Source organism: Barbus barbus (genome assembly GCF_936440315.1).
Source record: "Barbus barbus genome assembly, chromosome: 23".
In the NCBI taxonomy this organism is placed as follows: domain Eukaryota; kingdom Metazoa; phylum Chordata; class Actinopteri; order Cypriniformes; family Cyprinidae; genus Barbus; species Barbus barbus.
The window spans coordinates 12903987-12925512 of NC_136751.1; the positions used below are offsets into that span (position 1 = coordinate 12903987).

At 41.9% G+C, this 21526-nt stretch overlaps 3 protein-coding genes across 3 annotated transcripts; all 3 read left to right on the plus strand.

The window, feature by feature from the left end:
* Window positions 1–1623: 1623 nt before the first annotated feature.
* Window positions 1624–4896, plus strand: LOC306843142 (extracellular calcium-sensing receptor-like; the record flags this gene model as incomplete). Its single annotated transcript, XM_079374435.1, has 6 exons — window positions 1624–1838; window positions 2003–2294; window positions 2450–3241; window positions 3352–3579; window positions 3728–3851; window positions 3989–4896. The coding sequence occupies 6 exons, from the start codon at window positions 1624–1626 to the stop codon at window positions 4894–4896; spliced, it is 2559 nt and encodes an 852-aa protein (XP_079230561.1).
* Window positions 4897–5681: 785 nt separating this feature from the next.
* On the plus strand, window positions 5682–8787 carry LOC306843158 (extracellular calcium-sensing receptor-like; the record flags this gene model as incomplete). Its single annotated transcript, XM_079374453.1, has 6 exons — window positions 5682–5794; window positions 5906–6194; window positions 6336–7142; window positions 7250–7477; window positions 7600–7723; window positions 7877–8787. Exons 1-6 carry the CDS (start codon window positions 5685–5687, stop codon window positions 8785–8787), a joined length of 2469 nt encoding a protein of 822 aa, XP_079230579.1. The 5' UTR covers window positions 5682–5684.
* Window positions 8788–17337: 8550 nt separating this feature from the next.
* LOC306843146 (extracellular calcium-sensing receptor-like) lies at window positions 17338–20354 on the plus strand (the record flags this gene model as incomplete). The annotated part of the gene is made up of 6 exons (XM_079374439.1): window positions 17338–17537; window positions 17621–17906; window positions 18031–18831; window positions 18927–19154; window positions 19255–19378; window positions 19459–20354. 6 exons carry the CDS (start codon window positions 17338–17340, stop codon window positions 20352–20354), a joined length of 2535 nt encoding a protein of 844 aa, XP_079230565.1.
* Between the last annotated feature and the right edge of the window lie 1172 nt (window positions 20355–21526).

The following is a 21526-nucleotide window of genomic DNA, read 5'->3' on the forward strand; positions in this document are numbered from 1 at the left end:
ATTTTAGGGACTCCTTATATTACACTTTGTAAAACGGGACATCATTTAAGTGAATTCACCCTATAATTGTCACATTTTGCCAGGGAGCTCGGAACAAGGAAGCCAGGAGACGAGGAATTCACAAACAAGTCTTTTAATCAGCAACTAGGAGCATGGGAGGCACAGGAAACAAGAGGAATGGCGTTCAAGATCCGACAAACACTAACTGAAAGGACTGGGGCTTATAAACACTGGGTAATAGGGGAAGACGATGAGATGCACCTGGAGCAAATTAAAACAATCAGACTGGGGAGAAACTGGGTCACAGGGGAGCAAAACACACACAAGACAGTCCACAATCCTGACATTTCGCCCCCCTCCCGGAAGGTGGGCGAAACTAGGGAGGCGGCTCAGGAGGACGACGGACACCCGGGAGGGGGCCGGCAGACAGAGACCAGGGAGGCGACAGAGGAGGGAGGAGCCAGGAAAGAGACAGGAGGGACCCGGAGCAGGAGAAGCTCAGCTGGACCCAGGCCACAGCTGTGAAGATGGCCCACGGTGGAGCCGATGGAGGGAGGAGCCATGGAGGAGCGATGGCCGCCGACTCCAGGGGGCTGACCAACGGCGGCGGAGCAGGTGGTGGAGGAGCCCGAGGCGGAGACGGAGAGCCAGGGGGATGCCGAGGATCCGGGGGGCCAGGGTGGAGCCGAGGGCTCTGGCTACCGAGGCGGAGACCCGGAGATCTGCGGCGGAGCCGGAGCGACTGAGGACCCAGGTGGAGCTGAAGGGAGGAAGGAGCCCAACGGAGTCGGTGGGACGGAGCGACGAGGCGCAGCCAGAGGAGAGGAGTCCTGAGGCGATGGCGGGTCGACGCCCAACCAAGGGGCAGCTCGGAACAAGGAAGCCAGGAGACGAGGAATTCATAAACGAGTCTTTTAATCAGCAACTGGGAGCATGGGAGGCACAGGAAACAAGAGGAATGGCGTTCAAGATCCAACAAACACTAACTGAAAGGACTGGGGCTTATAAACACTGGGTAATAGGGGAAGACGATGAGACGCACCTGGAGCAAATTAAAACAATCAGACTGGGGAGAAACTGGGTCACAGGGGAGCAAAACACACACAAGACAGTCCACAAAAATGACAATTGGGTTAGGGTTAGGGTTAGGATTTCATTTACTTTTTTGTAAAATATTGGTATATAGTAAATATTTGTATTGCTTTGTTTCCTATCAAATATTTGTATATTGTACAATCACGAAAGGATTTCAGTCAATTATGTCAATTATTCTTGTTTTGGTTATGTTCAACAAACAAAAGGATAAGACTGTAGAGTTCATAATAGCCAACATCAGCAATGAAATAAACTTTACTGCGCAAATGACAGAAACTTCTAATTTCTAAACAATTACTGAACAAACAAACAATAAAAAAAGGCTAGACTACATAAAAATAAATAATATATATAATAAAAATAAATAATGTCAGGATGTAGCACCTCCTTCATTAACGATTCAACTGTGTAATTTTCCCATAGAGGTCTAGTACCTTTCATTGCTATAAATATCACAAAATTCTTTCTGTTCAGCCTATTACAATATCATACCGGTACGTCTCTGAGTAGCATATATTCAATGGGTGGATGGAGCCATTCTTTGCACTCATGCACGTTGTAATGACCATCATTACTTTTACCAGAGCTAATGAAACTGCCTGTACTCTGCAAGGACAGCCTGTATACCCTCAGTTATGGAAAGATGGAGACATCATAATTGGAGGTGTTTTCTCCTTCCATAGCAGCTGGGAGATCAGAAAAATAACATATTCTGTTACACCACCTCCACTGAATTGCATCAGGTAGGCAACATCTGAATCAGAATATATCAAAATGCATGTAGACATAACTAACAGTTTCGGTAAAATATAATTTTAAGAATATATACTTTTTAGAATATAATTTTAAGATTCACTTGAATGTAATGATTCTCTTGAATATTTATTTATTTTATTTTCCAACCAAGTCTTAATTATAGAGACTTCCAGTATGTGCAGTCCATGCTCTTCGCTGTGGAGGAAATCAATAATAGTTCCACCTTGCTACCAGGGGTCTCATTAGGCTACAAGATCTATGACACATGCGGTTCAATGGCAATGGCTGTTAGAGTGACTATGGCTCTTGCTAATGGACATGAAAACACTTCCTCAGCTGGACCTTGCACAAAGCAAGCATATGTGCAAACCATACTAGGAGACACAACCTCATCAGCATGCATGGCGATGGCAAAAACTATTGGACCATTCAAACTTCCAATGGTATTAAATTAATTACTCTTTTTGAAAACTAATTCCTATATGACTGTACAGTTAAGTTATTTTATCAAAACATTGTTTACTATTTATATTTTAAAAAATGTAAGCCACTCATAATTACTTAAAATAAGATAAAACACTATTTAATTGTCTCTTAGATCAGTCATTATGCCACCTGTGAATGTCTCAGTGACAAAACCAAATATCCTTCATTTCTTCGAACTATTACGAGTGATTACTACCAGAGCAGAGCACTGGCAGAACTAGTTAGACACTTTGGCTGGACCTGGGTGGGAGCCATAAGAACGGATGATGATTATGGTAATAATGGGATGGCCACTTTCACGAAGATGGCAGAAGAGATGGGCATCTGTTTGGAATATTCTCTCCCATTTTTCAGAACCTACCCTGAAGATAAAGTAATAAAGATAATTGAGCAGATTAAAAGCTCTACTTCACGAGTGATTGTGGGATTTCTTGTGCACTGGGACTTGGAGGTTCTGCTGCATAAATTTGTTGAATACAATATTAGTGGATACCAGTGGGTAGGTACTGAGGGTTGGATCTCTGATTCAGTCATTGCCAGTATGGATGAGCATCACATTCTACAAGGGGCAGTTGGTCTGGCTATACCCAAAACACAAGTGACAGGTCTAAAGGAATTTATTCTAGACATCAAGCCACTCAAGTCTTCAGGAAGTGCCATTTTTACAGAGCTCTGGGAAGCTCTATTTCAATGTAAATACTCAGCCAAAAATGATTCAATGTTCACAACTCCATGCACAGGCAAGGAGGAATTGTCCCAGATGCAAAACACTTTCACAGATATGTCACTCATGCCCATCTTCAGCAATGTGTACAAAGGAGTGTATGCTGTTGCTCATACACTTCATAATCTTCTGGGCTGCGAGGAAAAATGTGCCTCAAAGAAACAGATTGATCCTTTAACAGTGGGTTAACACTAAGTTTAGAATGAGCTTAAATTAAATCAAAAATTTTGGTCAATAACTGGTTAACATTTAAAAAATTCTGTCTCTCTCTCTCCCTTTTTTTCCCCCAGTTTCTGACACACCTGCGAAAGGTGCGTTTCAAAACCAAGGATGGTGAGGAGGTTTACTTTGATGAGAATGGTGAGGCAGTGGCAAAATATGAAGTAATAAATTGGCAACAAAGTAAAAAAAAACATGATGAATTTGTCACTGTTGGGCTTTATGATGCCTCTCTTCCTGTGAAAGATCGTTTGGTTGTGAATATGGATTCAATTGTATGGCCAACTAATATAACAAAGGTGATGATAAAATACCTTTTTTTTTCATTGCCAAAATAAGATTAATAATAATAATAATAAAAACTCAACCATGTATGCTGATGAACTTTATCATTGTATAGATGCAATAATATGTTCAGCAGTGTATAAAGTTGAATATTTGTCACAGGTACCGGTGTCTGTGTGCAGTGCGAGCTGCCCCCCTGGCACTAGGAAGGCTGTGAAGAAAGGAAAGCCTATATGTTGTTATGACTGTATACCATGCACAGAGGGAGAGATCAGTAACACTACAGGTAAAATACATAAATAAACTGAATACATGTGGCTAAAACTAGACAAAGCTTCATGTTAAATGTAATAATTTCACAGTAAACGTTACATTTGTCCATTATTATTAGTATTATTACTTTATTTATCACACTTTATACAGATTCTGTAACTTGTCTGCGGTGCCATCAAGACTTCTGGTCAAATCTTCAAAACGATGGATGTGTTGAGAAGGAAACAGAATTTTTGTCTTTTGAGGAAATCATGGGGATGTTGCTTACAACAATTTCTATTGTTGGTGCATTTATTACATTCATAATTGCTGTCATATTCTTCAAATATAAAAATACCCCAATAGTGAAAGCCAACAACTCAGAACTGAGCTTTCTGCTTCTGTTTTCACTGATGCTGTGTTTCCTCTGTTCACTTACTTTCATTGGTCGGCCCACTGAGTGGTCCTGTATGTTGCGTCACACAACGTTTGGGATCACTTTTGTCCTCTGTATCTCCTGTGTTCTGGGGAAAACAATTGTGGTTTTAATGGCCTTCAGGGCTACACTTCCAGGAAGTAATGTCATGAAATGGTTTGGGCCTCCTCAACAGAGACTTAGTGTTCTTGGATTCACTCTCATACAAGTGCTTATTTGTGTGCTTTGGTTAACAATATCTCCACCTTTTCCCTTTAAAAATTTAAATTACTTCAAGGAAAAGATCATTTTAGAGTGTGATGTAGGTTCATCTATAGGTTTCTGGGCTGTTCTGGGATATATAGGATTTCTTGCTCTTTTGTGTTTCATTTTGGCTTTCCTGGCCCGTAAATTGCCTGATAAATTCAATGAGGCCAAATTCATCACATTCAGTATGCTCATATTCTGTGCTGTGTGGATTGCTTTTATTCCAGCTTATGTAAGCTCTCCTGGAAAGTTTACCGTGGCAGTAGAGATATTTGCTATTTTAGCCTCAAGTTTTGGTTTACTTTTCTGCATTTTTCTCCCAAAATGTTATGTGATTTTACTTAAACCGGAGAAGAATTCCAAAAAGCATATGATGGGCAAAATGGCATCAAACTAAGAGATCAGACTAACATCTGTGAATTTATTTAATACATTTATATTTTATTATAATTTTTTAAATATGGTAAGGTATGAATAAATAAAATGCAACCTGAAATGTCTTATATATAACAATTAAATGTGTATCAGAAACACAGCGCATCAGTTATAATGGATGTTTAATTATATCATTATGTCCTGGGATAAAGAAGAGGGGATTTGTTCCTTGAGCATTTTATATGATCAAGATTAATTTACACATCAGTCACTCTTTAAAATTTTCTCATGGATCACAGCTGAAAGGAATTTATCTTATGGTGATACTTGTGGTATTCATTTTGATATTTGATTGCAGTTTAATTCCTAATATGGAATTGCTGGACTTATTTCATTAACAACTTTCCACAGTTTTCTATGCATTATACATCAGGTAGTTCTGTAAGCACACAAATCCAAATTTTTCAAACAAACAAAGCAAACAAACAAACAAACAGATAAATAAATACATACATACACATTCATACATACATACATACATAAATAAAACAAATTTTCATTTCCAGAAGAAAATACTAGTGGCTGCAAAAGCAAAATAATTTGCTGCTTAGAGAAGGATAAATGATTGGTACTTTCAGTCCCCTGAGATACCATGAGTTGTTTGGGCTTCTCACACTGTATAAATGCAGTGGTCGGCAACAGGCAGGAACCAGAACTGCCATGCTGATACTTCAGCTGCTTTTGTTGGTCCTGATAACCCAGGCAGAAAAGCCTGACTGCACACCACAGGGGCACAGGGTGCTGCCTGAAATGGAGAAAGATGGAGACCTGATAATGGGGGGTGTATTTTCCTTCCGCACCGGACAAGAGGGCTACACAGATTCCTTTACAACAATGCCGGAAATACGTCCATGCAAAGAGTATGTATGTGTTAGTACCATGGTTTGTTTATTTATTTATTTACATTTATTGTTACTGTGCTGAATCCTCATCAGTATAAATACAGCATGCCTGACTAAAATTTACTAAAGTTTCAGTTTCAGGGAATTCAAGTTTGCTCACACAATGATGTTTGCAATAGATGAAATAAACAGGGATACGGACATTCTCCCTGGAATTAAACTGGGCTACAAAATTTACAATGACTGTGGATCCACAGACATACTAAGAGCTGTGATGACATTAGTAAATGGTCTAGATCAGTCAGAAACTGGGGCAAACTGCACTAATCCTCCAACAGTCCAAGCCATTATTGGACATTCTGGATCAACACCAACCATGAGCTTTGCAAAGATTGTTGGAAGATTTCATATACCAGTGGTAAGCTGTTTTATCTTTATACATGTTTTATGTGTAGTTATAATTAAACGTTTCCATGTGGAATTTTCAAATACTTTAGCAAATGTGCATTTTTTAATTAGTATTTTTTTTTTCACCTTTTCACCATCTCTGTCTTTACAGATTAGTCATTTTGCAACATGTGCTTGTTTGAGCAACAGAAAGGAGTACCCCTCCTTTTTCCGAACTATTCCCAGTGATTACTATCAAAGCAGAGCATTGGCCCAACTGGTCAGACATTTTGGCTGGATGTGGGTGGGGGCATTAAGCAATAAAAATGATTATGGAATAAATGGAATAACCACTTTTATTAAGGCTGCTAATGATGAAGGAGTGTGTATTGAATACTCAGAAGCCTTTGAAAGTACCAGTCCATACCATGAAATAATTAGAATTGTGAATATTATCAGAACCTCCACATCTAAGGTAATAATGGCTTTCATGTCACACAGAGAGATCAAGATACTGGTGGATGAGCTATACAGGCAGAACATTACAGGACTGCAGTGGATCGGAAGTGATGCCTGGATCACAGATGACTCTCTAGCTGATATCAGCGGTCATACTTTGCTCATTGGATCTATAGGATTCACTGTCCGCAATGCTCAAATACCTGGACTTGATCTGTTTCTACAGGAAGTTAACCCCTCTCAATTTCCTAACAGCATATTTCTCAAAGACTTTTGGGGACATGTCTTTGACTGTTCTTTGAATCCAAGTGAAATAAGAAAGGCATGTAATGGCTCTGAGAACTTGAGGGAAGTGCAAAACTCTTTCACTGACTTGACTGACTTAAGGTTCTCAAACAATATATATAAAGCTGTTTATGCAGTAGCTCATGCAATTAATAATCTTCTTTCGTGTGATCAAAACAAAAGCTTCGATTCGAATTCCTCCTGTCTAAAACTTGTCGAAATAAAGCCTTGGCAGGTGAGACCAGATTTATTTATTTTTTTCCAGAATAAAATAAATTACACATATACTTCAATCAGTTAGCCTGAAAACACTAACATTTTTATTTAATTTGCTTGCTGAAGGTCTTAAATTCCTTGCAATCTATAAATTTCACCACACCTGGGGGTGAAAATGTATTTTTTGATAACAACGGAGACTCACCAGCAAGATATGAGCTGATCAATCTACAAAGTGTTAATAAAGGCAAAATGAAGGTGGAAACTATTGGCTATTATGACGCCTCTTTGCCTAAAGGTCAGCGGTTCTCCATGAATAATGTTCAGGTAGTCTGGAGAGAAGGAAGACATCTGGTAGAGCTTTTTCTATACATTTTTAAACACACACACACATTTGTATTTATTTATTTATTTTTTAATTACAGCTCATGAAGTAAATATAATATTTTGTGTGTGCTTGTATTGGAATTGTGCAGGTGCCTGTGTCTAAATGCAGTGAGAGCTGCCCCCCAGGCACCAGGAAAGCTGTACAGAAAGGAAAACCTGTCTGCTGTTATGATTGTATACTATGCCCTACAGGAGAGATTAGTAATAGCACAGGTACATAACTATCATGAAACAATAATGGAAATATTATAAATATATTAAAAATATATATTATCTGAATATGTGTTTTGTCACAAAATTGGAGACAATGCTTGATTAGTATTTTAAATAGAATTAATTATTTTGATTTACTTTTCTTCTTTCTAGATTCTATTAATTGCCTCAAATGCCCTATTGCTCAGTGGTCAAATACAAGAGGAGATGCCTGCATCCCAAAAGAAATTGAATTCTTCTCATATGATGAAATAATGGGGATAATTTTGGCATTGTTTTCTTTAGTTGGGGTCTTTTTCACAATATTAATCATGCTCATTTTCTACATTTACAGACACACGCCTATAGTTAGAGCCAACAACTCAGAATTGAGCTTCCTGTTGCTCTTCTCATTAACGCTGTGTTTTCTCTGTTCTCTTACTTTCATTGGTCGTCCCACTGAGTGGTCCTGTATGTTGCGTCACACAGCATTTGGGATCACTTTTGTCCTCTGTATCTCTTGTGTTTTGGGGAAAACAATAGTTGTGTTAATGGCCTTCAGGGCTACACTTCCAGGAAGTAATGTCATGAAATGGTTTGGGCCCTTGCAGCAAAAACTCTGTGTTCTTACCTTTGCACTTATACAGGTGCTTATATGTGCATTTTGGTTAATATTATCTCCACCATTTCCATATATGAATATGGATCATTATCAAGAAAAGATCATTTTAGAGTGTAATTTAGGTTCTGCTATTGGTTTTTGGACTGTGCTGGGTTACATTGGTCTCCTGGCTGTCCTTTGTTTTGTTTTAGCTTTTCTGGCACGGAAACTGCCAGACAACTTTAATGAAGCTAAATTCATCACATTCAGTATGCTTATATTCTGTGCAGTATGGATCACATTTATCCCAGCTTATGTCAGTTCTCCTGGCAAATTTATTGTCGCTGTGGAGATATTTGCAATTTTGGTCTCTAGCTTTGGGTTACTGTTCTGCATTTTCCTGCCAAAATGCTATGTAATTTTACTGAGACCTGAAATTAACACTAAAAAGCATGTGATGACAAAGATGTCAAATAGTTATTAAAGTGTAAAGAAATGGACATGAGAAATATAAAAATCTCTGAAATAATTCATCTTCACCAAACAGATTATGGCATTATTATATTATGCTGAAAATAAACAAGACTAAAGCTGTTAAAATTGCTGTGTGATTGGATAGTTCCTTCTGCAGTTATGCCATGCTGCCTTCTAAATCTGAACCACCAGTGTCTCACCTGTTATTTTTAGGCACTGCTCTTTCCTTACTTCCAAACTTACTTCTACCTAAGCTGTAATGGAAAGATTTTCTTGAGTTTAATACATCTCAAAAGGCACTTATATTCAGGATTTATTGTCATCTTATAGATTCAGTGGATTACTCTATTGCTAAAAGTGCCAGGGAATATGAGCTGGGTGAAGAGTTTGCAGATGACTGGTGGTGGGTTAAAGTTTTTTAATAGAATTCACAAAATATGTGCACAGCTTTGCCTCATAGTTTAAAATACTGCTCAGGGTTCACTGTTCCAAAGGCCTTTTTTTTCTCTTTCTTTCTTTCTTTCTTTCTTTCTTAAACTTTAGGAATAATATTCTGACAATTTGTCCAAAGTATTTAAAGTCAAGGTCAATGTCTGCCCTGTTACTGCAATCTTTGGTTGTTTAGTTTGTTGCTGAATTAATTAATGAATAAACGAATGATGTGTAATATGTTTAAACTGAATACATTTGAAATACATAAAAAGCTGTTTTATCTTATATAGAGCAGGTCGCCCCCTAATGGATGCTGCCGTGCACCACCACCCTAGCCTTCTACTACTACTACTATTACTACTACTACTACTAATTTTAATATTTAATATAATAACATATACAAATTTTGTTTTAATGTAAAGTTTAGTTTATATAGTAACCTCAACAACAAACACTTAAGACACATCATAATCACAAAGGAGTTAACAGCAAAGTGATAGATATAGAACATGCGTGTGATTCACCAGTCTAGATCTCATTCACACTGTTGGGACATCCTTGGCTACTGGGCCATGTATCACACTTTTTTAAAAATGTTCATATTCATATATTGTGTGCACATATTACATAGGCTATGCAAAATATTAATATTCACATTCAATTATCATGTGCTATGTGAAAAAAAAAAAAAACATATGGCAATAAACATTTTGTATTGTGTTACTTTGGTGTTACAGAAATTTACCATGGTGTTAAATGCAGCACGCTGAGTCTACCTTAACTGTCAGTATTGTTAGTCCAAACAGATAATGTCTTGCCAGAGGAGAATGACACTATGTCCCCGTCTAAATACTGTAAAGCTGATATAAAGCCACCCAGCTTTATATCAAGCTGATGTAAAGCTGCTTTGACATAATTTGCATTGTTAAAAGCGCTATACAAATAATAGTGACTTGACTTATCAGGCAAACTAATGAACTAACTAACAAACTAATGAACTAAATAAATAAATGAATAAATAAATAGTAAACGCTGTGACCAGTATAAGTTCTGATACAATCCTTATTATCACACTGTAAAAATAAAGTCAAGCTGGGTGAGTTGCATCATGGAAAACAGTAAATAGCATATTGTTCCCTGTTGTATTGGCACTGTTGCATATTGTGGCAAAAAATATTAATATTCTATGCATACAGAAAATAAAAAAACATACTATGGACACAATACACAGATACCTAAAAGGGATATTATTGGCTGATGACCAAATATGCATTGTTTATTTGTTTATGTATTTATTGTTCCCTATCCGTCGGTTACTCCGAGTCACGTTGGTGACCGACGAATTGGGATCTCGCTTAGAGAGACCAATCCACTACGAGTGTATCTAAACAAGCCTATGCACATTGGCATGCGATTATTGCATCCAGCTGCCGCTGATCACAGCGTGAGTATAAGAAGGCAGCAGGTGCAAAGCATATTTAGCTTTTCGCTTCGGAGCCGAGCGTTTGTCGTTCTGCTCCTGACAAAACCTTCGAATACGGTGTCTACAAGTCAGCACGCTCTCCCGAGGTCTCTCTGTGCTGGTTCCTTTCCTGTCGAGTGGGTTGCACACATCATATTGCACTACCTCTGATTGTGTTGCAAGCGGCCATCTGCCCTGTGCGCTTCAGCACATTGAAAGAGTGATTTCTCTAAAAGAGCATTCACGGGTGGAATGTCTTTTTAAAGACACATCTTTCTAAAGATGCCCTTCCATCCGTGCGTTTCTGGATGCGGTCGTTACCTGGCGCCGGGTGATGGTCACGATCGCTGCCTCTCGTGTCTGGGCGTTAATCACGCTGAGATGGCTTTCGTGGACGAGTTATGCTCCCTGTCGCGGAGTTGCGGACCAGACTCCGTTTCCTGCAAAGGGGCGGGGTGCCCGTGCCTCTGTCTAGATCTAGGGCTCCACCTGGCGCTGTCACCTTCTGGGCGGCCGGCGATGCCGGATTCGGATCTGGAAATGGTGGCTATGCTTGCCCGGGCTGCCGAGAGGGTCGGGCTCGAGTGGAAACCTCCACCGAACCCTCGAGGTTGGACGATTGGTTTCTTGGGGTGGCTCGCACTGGTTCTCAGGGCCCCACCCTGGTACCTTTCTTCCCGGAGGCATGATGAGCATGATGAGCTCACTGGATCATGGACGGCACCTTTCACTGCCCGAAACCGATCCGGTGGCTCGTCCACCCTCAACAGTGGGGCAGCGCGGGTATATATGGGGATCCCACCAGTGGTGCGGTCGGTTGCGATGCAATTGTGTCCTAATGTCACTGCCACCTGGCGTGGAGACCCGTCGCTCCCCTACCGGGCCTGTAGGTACTCATCGGCCTTGACCGGCAGTGCTTATGCGGCCTGTGGTGAAGCTGATTCCGCCCTACACGCTATGGGGTTGTTGCAGGTTCATCAGGCCAAGGCACTGAAGGACCTGCACGAGGGTGGGCACGACCCGAAAGTTCTCAGAGAGCTTCATACCGCTACTGACCTCGCACTACGAGCGATGAAGGTCACTGCGCGGTCTCTGGGCCGTGTGATGTCCACTATGGTGGTCCAGGAACGCCATCTCTGGCTGTGTCTGGACAACATGACCAAACGCAGCAGCCTCCAGCAAAGCAGCGCCGTGGAGCCGGTCGCAGGGCAGCCGCCCTGCCGGTCCAGGCCCCCGCCAAACCTGGTGGCAAGCGAAAGATCAAGAGGCCCTGAGACGGGCGACCCAGAGGTGGAGGATGCTCTTCGGGAGATGGTGAATGCATCACTCCCTGCCCCGGAGGAGGGCTGGGCGGAGAATCTTTTGTTTCTTTTTTCCCCGCCACTGGCCCAAAATCTCGACAAAAGAGCAGTTTCCTCTATCTCTGGGTCCCCAGAGGGGTCGGGGAGATGTGGACGAGCCAGTCTTGATTCACACACACCCCCCTCTCTCGCCAGTGAGCAGCTGTAGGCGGTTCGGGAGTGCGGTCAACCGTACTACTTACGCACCCTCTGCCAGAACGCAGGTTGGTGTTTCACACACGCTGACTCCGCTTCGGACTGGCAAGGAGACGCCCTAGCGGGGTCCCGGCGTTCCCCCTCGCTGCCCCACCGCGAGTACGTCGGTAGTTTCCGCTGGTGCCACTTGTATGGTTTCTGGGAGCCTGGCTAGCGCTTCCCAGTCCGTCTCATTGGCTCCGTCAGACCATCAGACTCAGCTATGTGATTCAGTTCGCCAGGTGCCCTCCCAACTTCAGTGAAGGCAATAGATGCTGCGATCTTGCGTGCAGAGGTCGCAGTCTTCCTGGCAAAGGATGAGATAGAGCCGGTCCCTCCAGCCGATATGAGGACGGGGTTCTACAGCCCCTACTTCATTGTACCCAAGAAAGGCGGTGGGTTGAAACCAATCTTGGATCTGCGAATCTTGAACCGGGCCCTTCACATTCTTCCGTTCAAGATGCTCACGCAGAAACGCATCTTCGGGTGCATCCGTCCTCGAGATTGATTTGCAGCGATCGACCTGAAGGATGCATACTTCCATGTGTCGATACTTCCACGCCACAGGCCATTCCTGCGGTTTGCATTCGGACGGGCATATCAGTACAAGGTCCTACCCTTCGGGCTGTCTCTGTCGCCGTTCGCGTTCTCAACTACCTCGATGACTGGCTAAGTCTCAGGGTCAGTTGTGCGAACACAGGGACTTGGTGCTCTCACACCTCAGCCATTTGGGCCTTTGGGTCAACTGGGAAAAGAGCAAACTCTTCCATCCCATCTCTTTTCTCGGTATGGAGTTGGATTCGTTCAGTCAGACAGCACCCCTCACGCTGGAACGTGCTCAGTCGTGTGTTGAAATGCTTGAATACGTTCAAGAAAAGGATGACGGTCCCACTGAAACAATTTCAGAGGCTCCTGGGGCATATGGCAGCTAAGGCGGCAGTCACGCCACTGGGGCTGCTTCATATGAGACCGCTTCAACACTGGCTCCATGGCTGAGTCCAAGTCCAAGTCACACCGGCCTGCTGCCAAACCCTCACCCCGTGGTCAGACCTCTCGTTTCTTCGGGCAGGGGTGACCCTGGAACAGGTCTCCAGGCATGCTGTGGTTTACACAGATGCCTCCACCACCGGCTGGGGTGCCACGTTCGACGGGCTTGCAGTGTCGGGGGTTTGGACGGGCCCCCAACTGCACTGGCACATCAATTGTCTAGAGTTGCTAGCAGTACGTCTGGCCTTGATCAGTCTCAGGAGGCGCTTACGAGGCAAGCACGTACTGGTCCGTATGGACAACACTGCGACCGTTGCGTACATCAACCGACAAGGTGGTCTACACTCCCGTCGTATGTCGCAACTCACTTGCCACCTCCTCCTCTGGAGTCAGAAGCATCTGAGGTCGCCTCGTGCCATTCACATTCCGGGCTTGCTCAACCGGGCAGCCGACGACCTGTCACGAGCTGAACACTCGGCACGGATGCAGCACACAGCTGGCCGCGGGGCCTTCGCAAGTATGCGTCCCCCCCAGTGAGCCTTCTCGCACAGACACTGTGCAAGATCAGGGTGGACGAGGAGCACGTCCTGCTCGTGGTGCCGTACTGGCCCACTCGGACTTGGTTCCCAGAACTAATGCTCCTCGTGACAGCCCCTCCTTGGCAGATTCCTCTGAGGAAGGATCTACTGACTCAAGAGACGGGGCACCTTGTGGCACCCGCGTCCAAACTCTGGTTCTAGGTGACCTAGCTCAAGAGGTAGTTGACACCATCACTTCGGCGAGAGCGCCGTCTACGAGACATGCTTACGCCTTGAAGTGGAAGCTGTTCATCGAGTGGTGTTCTTCTCACCGAGAAGACCCCCAGAAGTGCCCGATCAGAGTCGTGCTGTCCTTTTTTGCAGCAGGGGTTGGAGAGAAGGCTGCCTCCCTCCACCCTTAAAGTCTATGTGGCTGCGATTGCAGACAACCACGACCCCATGGAAGGGAAGGCGGTGGGTAGGCATGACTTGGTTATCAGGTTCCTTAGGGGGGCAAGAAGGCTAAATCCTCCACAGCCCCCCTCTATACCCTCTTGGGACCTGTCTCTAGTGCTCAGAGCACTACAGCGGGGCCCATTTGAGCCTTTGCAGACAGTTGAGCTGAAGTTTCTTTCAATGAAGACTCTGCTCCTGCTTGCATTGGCCTCCATCAAGAGGGTAGGGGACCTGCACGCATTTTCAGTCGATGATTCGTGCCTAGAGTTTGGGCCAGCTGACTCCCAGGTAATCCTGAGGCCCCGGCCTGGCTATGTGCCCAAGGTTCCAACTACTCCCTTCAGGGACCAGGTGGTGAGCCTGCAAGCGCTGCCCTCGAAGGAGGCAGATCCAGCCCTTGCTTTGCTTTGTCCCATCCGAGCATTGAGATGCTACGTTGACAGGATGCAAAGCTTCAGGACCTCAGACCAGCTCTTTGTCTGTCAGGGAGGCCGGCAGAAGGGGAATGCCGTCTCCAAGCAGAGGATGGCCCATTGGATAGTGGATGCCATCACCCTGGCTTATCAGACACAGGGTGTGCCCTGCCCGTTCAGGTTGAGAGCCCACTCTACTAGAAGTGTTGCATCTTCCTGGGCGTTGGCTCGAGGCACCTTGCTGGCAGATATTTGTAGAGCTGCGGGCTGGGCGACCCCTTAAACGTTCGCTAGGTTCTATAGCCTTCTGAGAGTAAGAGAGAATCCGGTTTCGGGTCGGCTTGCTAAAACTGTTCCAGAGAGTTCGTACTGTAGACCCTGTCGCGTTCCTCCATTCCCTCGGCTGTCAGACGTGGCGGAGCGTCTGACGCCAGGCCCTCACTCGATGAATCCGTGAGAACCGGTAGAGGGCTGGGTTCCATATGTGAGATCTAATTGGATCCCATATGTGTGAAGTATAGCCTCAGAGCCCGTTTCCCTGGCAGATGTTCTGCCATTGTCCAAGAGGCTACAATCTCCTCTAATCTTCCATATGCACCTAAACGGTTGTTCATATGCATAAGTGCTTCTGAACCTCCTTCGGGAAGGTTGGGCTTCTGCAGCGTCCGGTTCCAAGTGGAACGGGTACGTTTTCCAGTGGTATCCAGTCTTACTGAGTGGGTAGTGCCATAGCAACAGTAACTGACCTTCTGTGCTAAGCCCTGACCTGCGCCAAAAAATAGGGGCGCAGGAGGCTTCCACAGGACACTGGAAGGGGCAGTATACGTGGCCCTTTGATAGGGATCCAAATTCGTCGGTCACCGACGTATGTAATCGGAGTGACTCGGTTACGTATGTAACCCTCGTTCCCTGAAGGAGGGAACAGAGACGTCGCGTCCCGTCGCCACGGCTGCTGTACCACCACTGAGTGGCCGGGTATCCGGCTCAGCTCCTCAGTGAAAACCTGAATATGCGCTGCATCTGCTGCCTACTTATACTCACACTGTGATCAGCAGCAGCTGGATGCAATAATCGCATGCCAATGTGCATTGGCTTGTTTAGATACACTCGTAGTGGATTGGTCTCTCTAAGCGAGATCCCAATTTGTCGGTCACCGACGTGATTTCTCCGTTCCCTCTTTCAGGGAACGAGGGTTACATACATAACCGAGACGTTATGTTGACTTTGATGTAATTAGGATACATTAGGGTTACATTTTATGTGGGTTTAAACTTTGTTTAAATTTAATATGTTTGTTTGATATTCATAATTAGAAAATACAATATAAACTTTTTTTTTTTCATGTACTATTCCGGGTCAATTTGACCCGATTTGACTTTTGAGTTGTCGGAAATATCAGTTAACTTATGTTATTTTTTGTTTTGTTTTTCTTGAAGGATTGTGACTTTTTCTCATTTAGGGTCATGAACATGCATGCAAAGTTTCAACACGCTGATGTGTTGTGACATGTCCACAAACTGTTTTGTTGCGTTCGTACTGTTCCCGGGTCAATTTGACCCACCCATTTTAATGTTCTAAGGCAATTCTACAGACCCAAAATAATAATATTTATTGGTTATATTTTTTTATTACTATCTTATGAAGCTAAAAAGGTGCTTTCCCCCACTTATTTCAATGCATAAAAATATTTTGTCAGCCACAGATGGTAAAAATTAGCTATCTTTTATTTTTTCAGTCTATCCGAAATACTATTTAACTATTTATTTTTTTAATGTTGTTACATTTTCTCATTTAGGGCCATGAACATGCATAAACATGCAATATTTCATAATATGAGTGTTTGCCACCATATCACAAATGGAGAATCTATCATCAGTCACCAAATATGAAAATTAGAGTCCGAAACCTTTCAAATGATATATAGTTTGTCAAGATTACCAAGATATCATCGTTAAACAATGTGTAATCACAAACATCCCACAGGTGTTGGGGAGTGGTAGTCAAAAATAGTGGTTAAAAACATTTTTATAAATCATAAATTCAGATATTCATTCTTTTTAATGTGTGAAAAGTATTGACATTAATAGTTTATTGATTGTACTTGATTATATTAATTTTTTATTTAATTTTTTTCATTATTTATTTAATTTTTTTCATATCGTTTTTTTCATATCAAAATATTACATTGAATACAATATGGGTCAATTTGACCCGGACAATACATGAAGTCACCTGTTTTTGAACAGTCACCTTTATTTATATAGCGTTATTAACAATGCAGATTGTGTCAAAGCACTTAACAGTATCAAATTGGAGGATAGAATGTCAATAATGTATAATAATAAGATTAAACACTCATTTTTCAGTTAAAGGCATTTCATTATTGAATTCAGGGATGTAATTTTCTATCTCAGTTTAGTTTAAATAGTATCTGTGAAATCAAATTGACGATAATTGCTAGAAATTAAGTGTCCCCAAGCCAGAGGCGACAGTGGCAAGGAACCAAAACTCCCTCTGTGACAGAATGGAGAAAAAAACCTTGGAACAAACCAGGCTCAGTCAGGGGGCCAGTTCTCCTCTGGCCAGTACATGAGGGTTAAGTTTAGTTTATTTAGAATATTGTTTTCTCATTGGCTTAAATTAAGCAAATATGCAGTTCATCAAGAAACACCCACAACATTAAATTCAGTGGACTGGGATCCAACAGCTGTTATATAAGACCGCACTAGAGGTTTTGTAGCCAGTTGAGGGTTTAAAATGGGGTTCTTACACACATGGCTTCTGTTCACACTAGTGAGAGCAGCCGACCCTCCATGCAAGTTATGGGGGCCTCCTGACATCCCTCAGCTTAGAAGAGACGGGGATGTAACAATTGGTGGCATCTTCTCCTTCCACAATAGCTGGGAGGAAATTATGCCCACATTCACTTATAAACCAGAGCGTGCAAAATGCAAGAGGTGAGTGGGTAAGGAGACTTGTCTTACCTTTTGAATTTTCATTGTCATTTGTTATTTTTAATATTATTTTATTTTATTTTTAGTTTGAGCCTCAGAGAATTTCAAAATGCACAGACAATGGTATTTGCCATTGAGGAAATCAACAACAGAGCTGATATTCTTCCTGGTATCAGTTTGGGTTACAAAATCTATGATTCATGTGGATCAATAGAAATGGCTCTTAGAGCCTCCCTGTCATTAGTTAATGGAGACAATTCTTCTCAATTGTCCTGTCAAAGACCTAACACAATCCAAGCTATCATTGCAGAAACATCCTCTACTCCAACTATTGCCATTTCTGCCACTGTTGGACCTCTGCATTTACCTGTGGTAAGTTGCTGCATCTTTACTCTAATCTGTAACAAAATGTGTTCTGCCATAATGTATAAAAACTACAGAGAGGATTTTTCTTACTAATAAATCACAATTCCTTTTTTTTTTCTTGAAAATGCAGATCAGTCATTTTGCAACATGTGCCTGCCTTAGTGACAGAAAGAAACACCCCTCCTTCTTCAGGACTATTCCCAGTGATTATTACCAGAGCCAAGCACTGGCCAAACTGGTCAAGTATTTTGGCTGGACATGGGTGGGGGCTCTTTGCAGTGATAATGACTATGGAAACAATGGCATGAACACTTTTACCAAAGCAGCCACAGAATTTGGAGTCTGTGTAGAATTCTCAGAGGCATTTTTCAGGACTGATCCCAGGGAAGAAATTTTGCGAATTGTGGATATTGTAAAGAAATCTAGCTCTAAAGTGATTGTTGCCTTTGTATCCTACTCAGACATGGAAGTTCTTCTAGGGGAAATAGCTCAACAGAATATTACTGGACTACAGTGGATTGGTAGTGAATCCTGGATCTCTGATATGAACATTGCTACTGGTAAATGGCAACACGTTCTTAGAGGGTCCATGGGCTTTGCCATCCCAAAAGCTGAAATAAGAGGCCTAAGGGAATTTCTGACTAATCTTAACCAGTCTTCCGACATACATCTGTATAAAGAGTTGTGGGAAACAATATTTCAATGTGAACTTCCCCCACAAGAAACTACCGGAAGCAAAATCATGTGCAAAGGCAATGAAAGTTTGAACAATGTGCAGAACCAGTACACAGATGTCACAGAATTGCAAATTGCCAATAATGTTTACAAGGCTGTGTATGCTGTTGCTTATGCTCTGAACAGCACAATCAGTTGTTCAAAATGGAGCACAAACCAAAGCAAATGCCTGGAGAAAGTCAACAAAACATGGCAGGTAGCATGAATTGCATTGACATGGAAATTTTCATGTCAATTGCACTAAAAACTGCATTAATTTATTTACATGAATTTATTTGCATGCTTTTACAGGTAGTTGATGCCTTGAGGGAAGTGAGCTTCTTCACTGAAACAGGTGAGAAGGTATTCTTTGATAAAAATGGAGATCCAGCAGCAAGGTATGATCTCTTGAACTGGCAGCAGGGGGAGGATGGGACAACAAAGTTTGTTAAAGTGGGTTTCTATGATGCATCTTTGCAACCAGAATTTCAGCTTTCATTTAACAACATCAGCATAGCGTGGGCCAAAAATCAACATCAGGTATTTTTTTTTTTTTTTTTTTTTGGTGAGCATGCCTATAGATTTGAAGTATCTTACATCCAACAAGCTTTGTTGTAATACAAATTGTCATGTTTTACAGGTACCTGTGTCTGTGTGCAGTGAGAGCTGTCCCACAGGCACTAGGAAGGCTGTGAAAAAAGGAAAACCCATCTGCTGTTATGACTGTATTCCATGTGCAGAAGGAGAAATAAGTAATAAGACAGGTATGGTACAAGAATGCATAACATCAATAAGCAAAAGCGTACAATCTAAAATAATTGTTATATTCACATTTCCTTCTCAGATTCAGTGATTTGTCTCAAGTGCCCTCCGGAATTTTGGTCAAACAAATGGAGAGATGCATGTGTCCCAAAACTTGTGGAATTCTTATCATTTGAAGATGTGATGGGAATTATTTTAGTGCTGTTTTCTTTATTGGGTGTGTTTTTTACATTAGGTATTGCAGTAGTTTTCTTTGTACATAAGGACACCCCCATAGTAAAAGCAAACAACTCAGAGCTGAGCTTCCTGCTGCTCTTCTCACTAACTCTGTGCTTCCTCTGTTCACTTACTTTCATTGGTCGGCCCACTGAGTGGTCCTGTATGTTGCGTCACACAGCATTTGGGATCACTTTTGTCCTCTGTATCTCCTGTGTTTTGGGGAAAACCATTGTTGTGTTGATGGCCTTCAGGGCTACACTTCCAGGAAGTAATGTCATGAAATGGTTTGGGCCGTTGCAGCAAAGACTTAGTGTCATTGCTTTCACTCTATTACAGGTTATAATTTGTGTGCTTTGGTTAACATTATCCCCTCCTTCCCCATATATGAACATGAATTATTACCAAGAGAGAGTAATTCTAGAATGTAAGTTAGGTTCTGAATTTGGTTTCTGGGCTGTGCTGGGCTATATCGGCCTGCTGGCTGTCTTGTGCTTCATTTTGGCTTTTCTTGCTCGTAAATTGCCTGATAACTTCAATGAGGCAAAATTCATCACATTCAGTATGCTCATATTCTGTGCTGTATGGATCACATTTATCCCAGCTTATGTCAGTTCTCCTGGAAAATTTACTGTAGCTGTAGAGATATTTGCTATTTTAGCTTCTAGTTTTGGTTTACTATTTTGCATATTTGCTCCAAAATGTTACATAATTTTACTAAGGCCAGAACAAAACACAAAGAAACACATGATGGGTAAATAACAATAATAATGATAATAATAATAATGTCAACTCAAAAAAGCAGTCATCTAAAAATGTTTAATTCTGAATTCATCCCTGATGGGACAAACAAAGCCAATGCAATGAAGCCACATACTAATTAAATGTCAAAGTCGTAACATAAGAATTTAAGTGAGTAATTTACTCCAATATACTGTATATTCAACAGATTGTCCATGATTTTATGAACCCCTTTCAGCAGTATGAACAGATTTAATAAAATCTAAAATATGCTTTGTGAATTCTTAAAAATGAAGAAAGATGTTTCATATCATCTGTGAAGTTTGTGAGTTTGTGTACTGTCAAATTACTTTGCACACACCACACACACACACACACACACACACACACACACACACACACACACACACACACACACACAGACACAGACACAGACACACACACACACACACACACACACAGACACAAATAAATCAATTATAAATATTCGTTTTCACCATCCAGTCAGGCACATCAACCATAACTTGATAACCATAACCATAACTTGATAACCATCAACCATAACCATCAACTCCTTCAAAAACAGCCAGAAACCTTCAAATTGTGATTGATAATCAGATGATTTTCTCAGACCACATTGCTAAAACTGCCCAGTCCTACAGATTTGCTTTATTCAACATCAAGAAGATTAGGCCCTTTCTTTCGGAACATGCTTCACAACTCCTTGTTCAAGCTCTTGTTCTGTCCAGGCTGGACTATTGCAATGCTCTCTTGGCAGGTCTTCCAGCCAGTTCTATCAAACATTTACAATTAATCTAGAATGTGGCAGCAAGATTAATTTTTAATGAGCAGAAAAGAATGCACGTCACACCTCTGTTATTAGTACTGGCCACTAATAGGTGCTCGCATAAAATTCAATGCATTAATGTTTGCCTACAAAACCATTCATCATAGGTACACTTCAACTATGAGAGACAGAATGGGGGGAAAGAATCCAGGAAATCGCATTGTAGGATTTTAAAATAATTTATTTGCAAATTATGGTGGAAAATAAGTATTTGGTCAATAACAAAAGTGATCATTTTGACCCCACGGGGTGAGATCTTGCGTGGAGCCCCAGATCGAGGGAGATTATCAGTGGTCTTGTATGTCTTCCATTTTCTAATAATTGCTCCCACAGTTGATTTATTCAC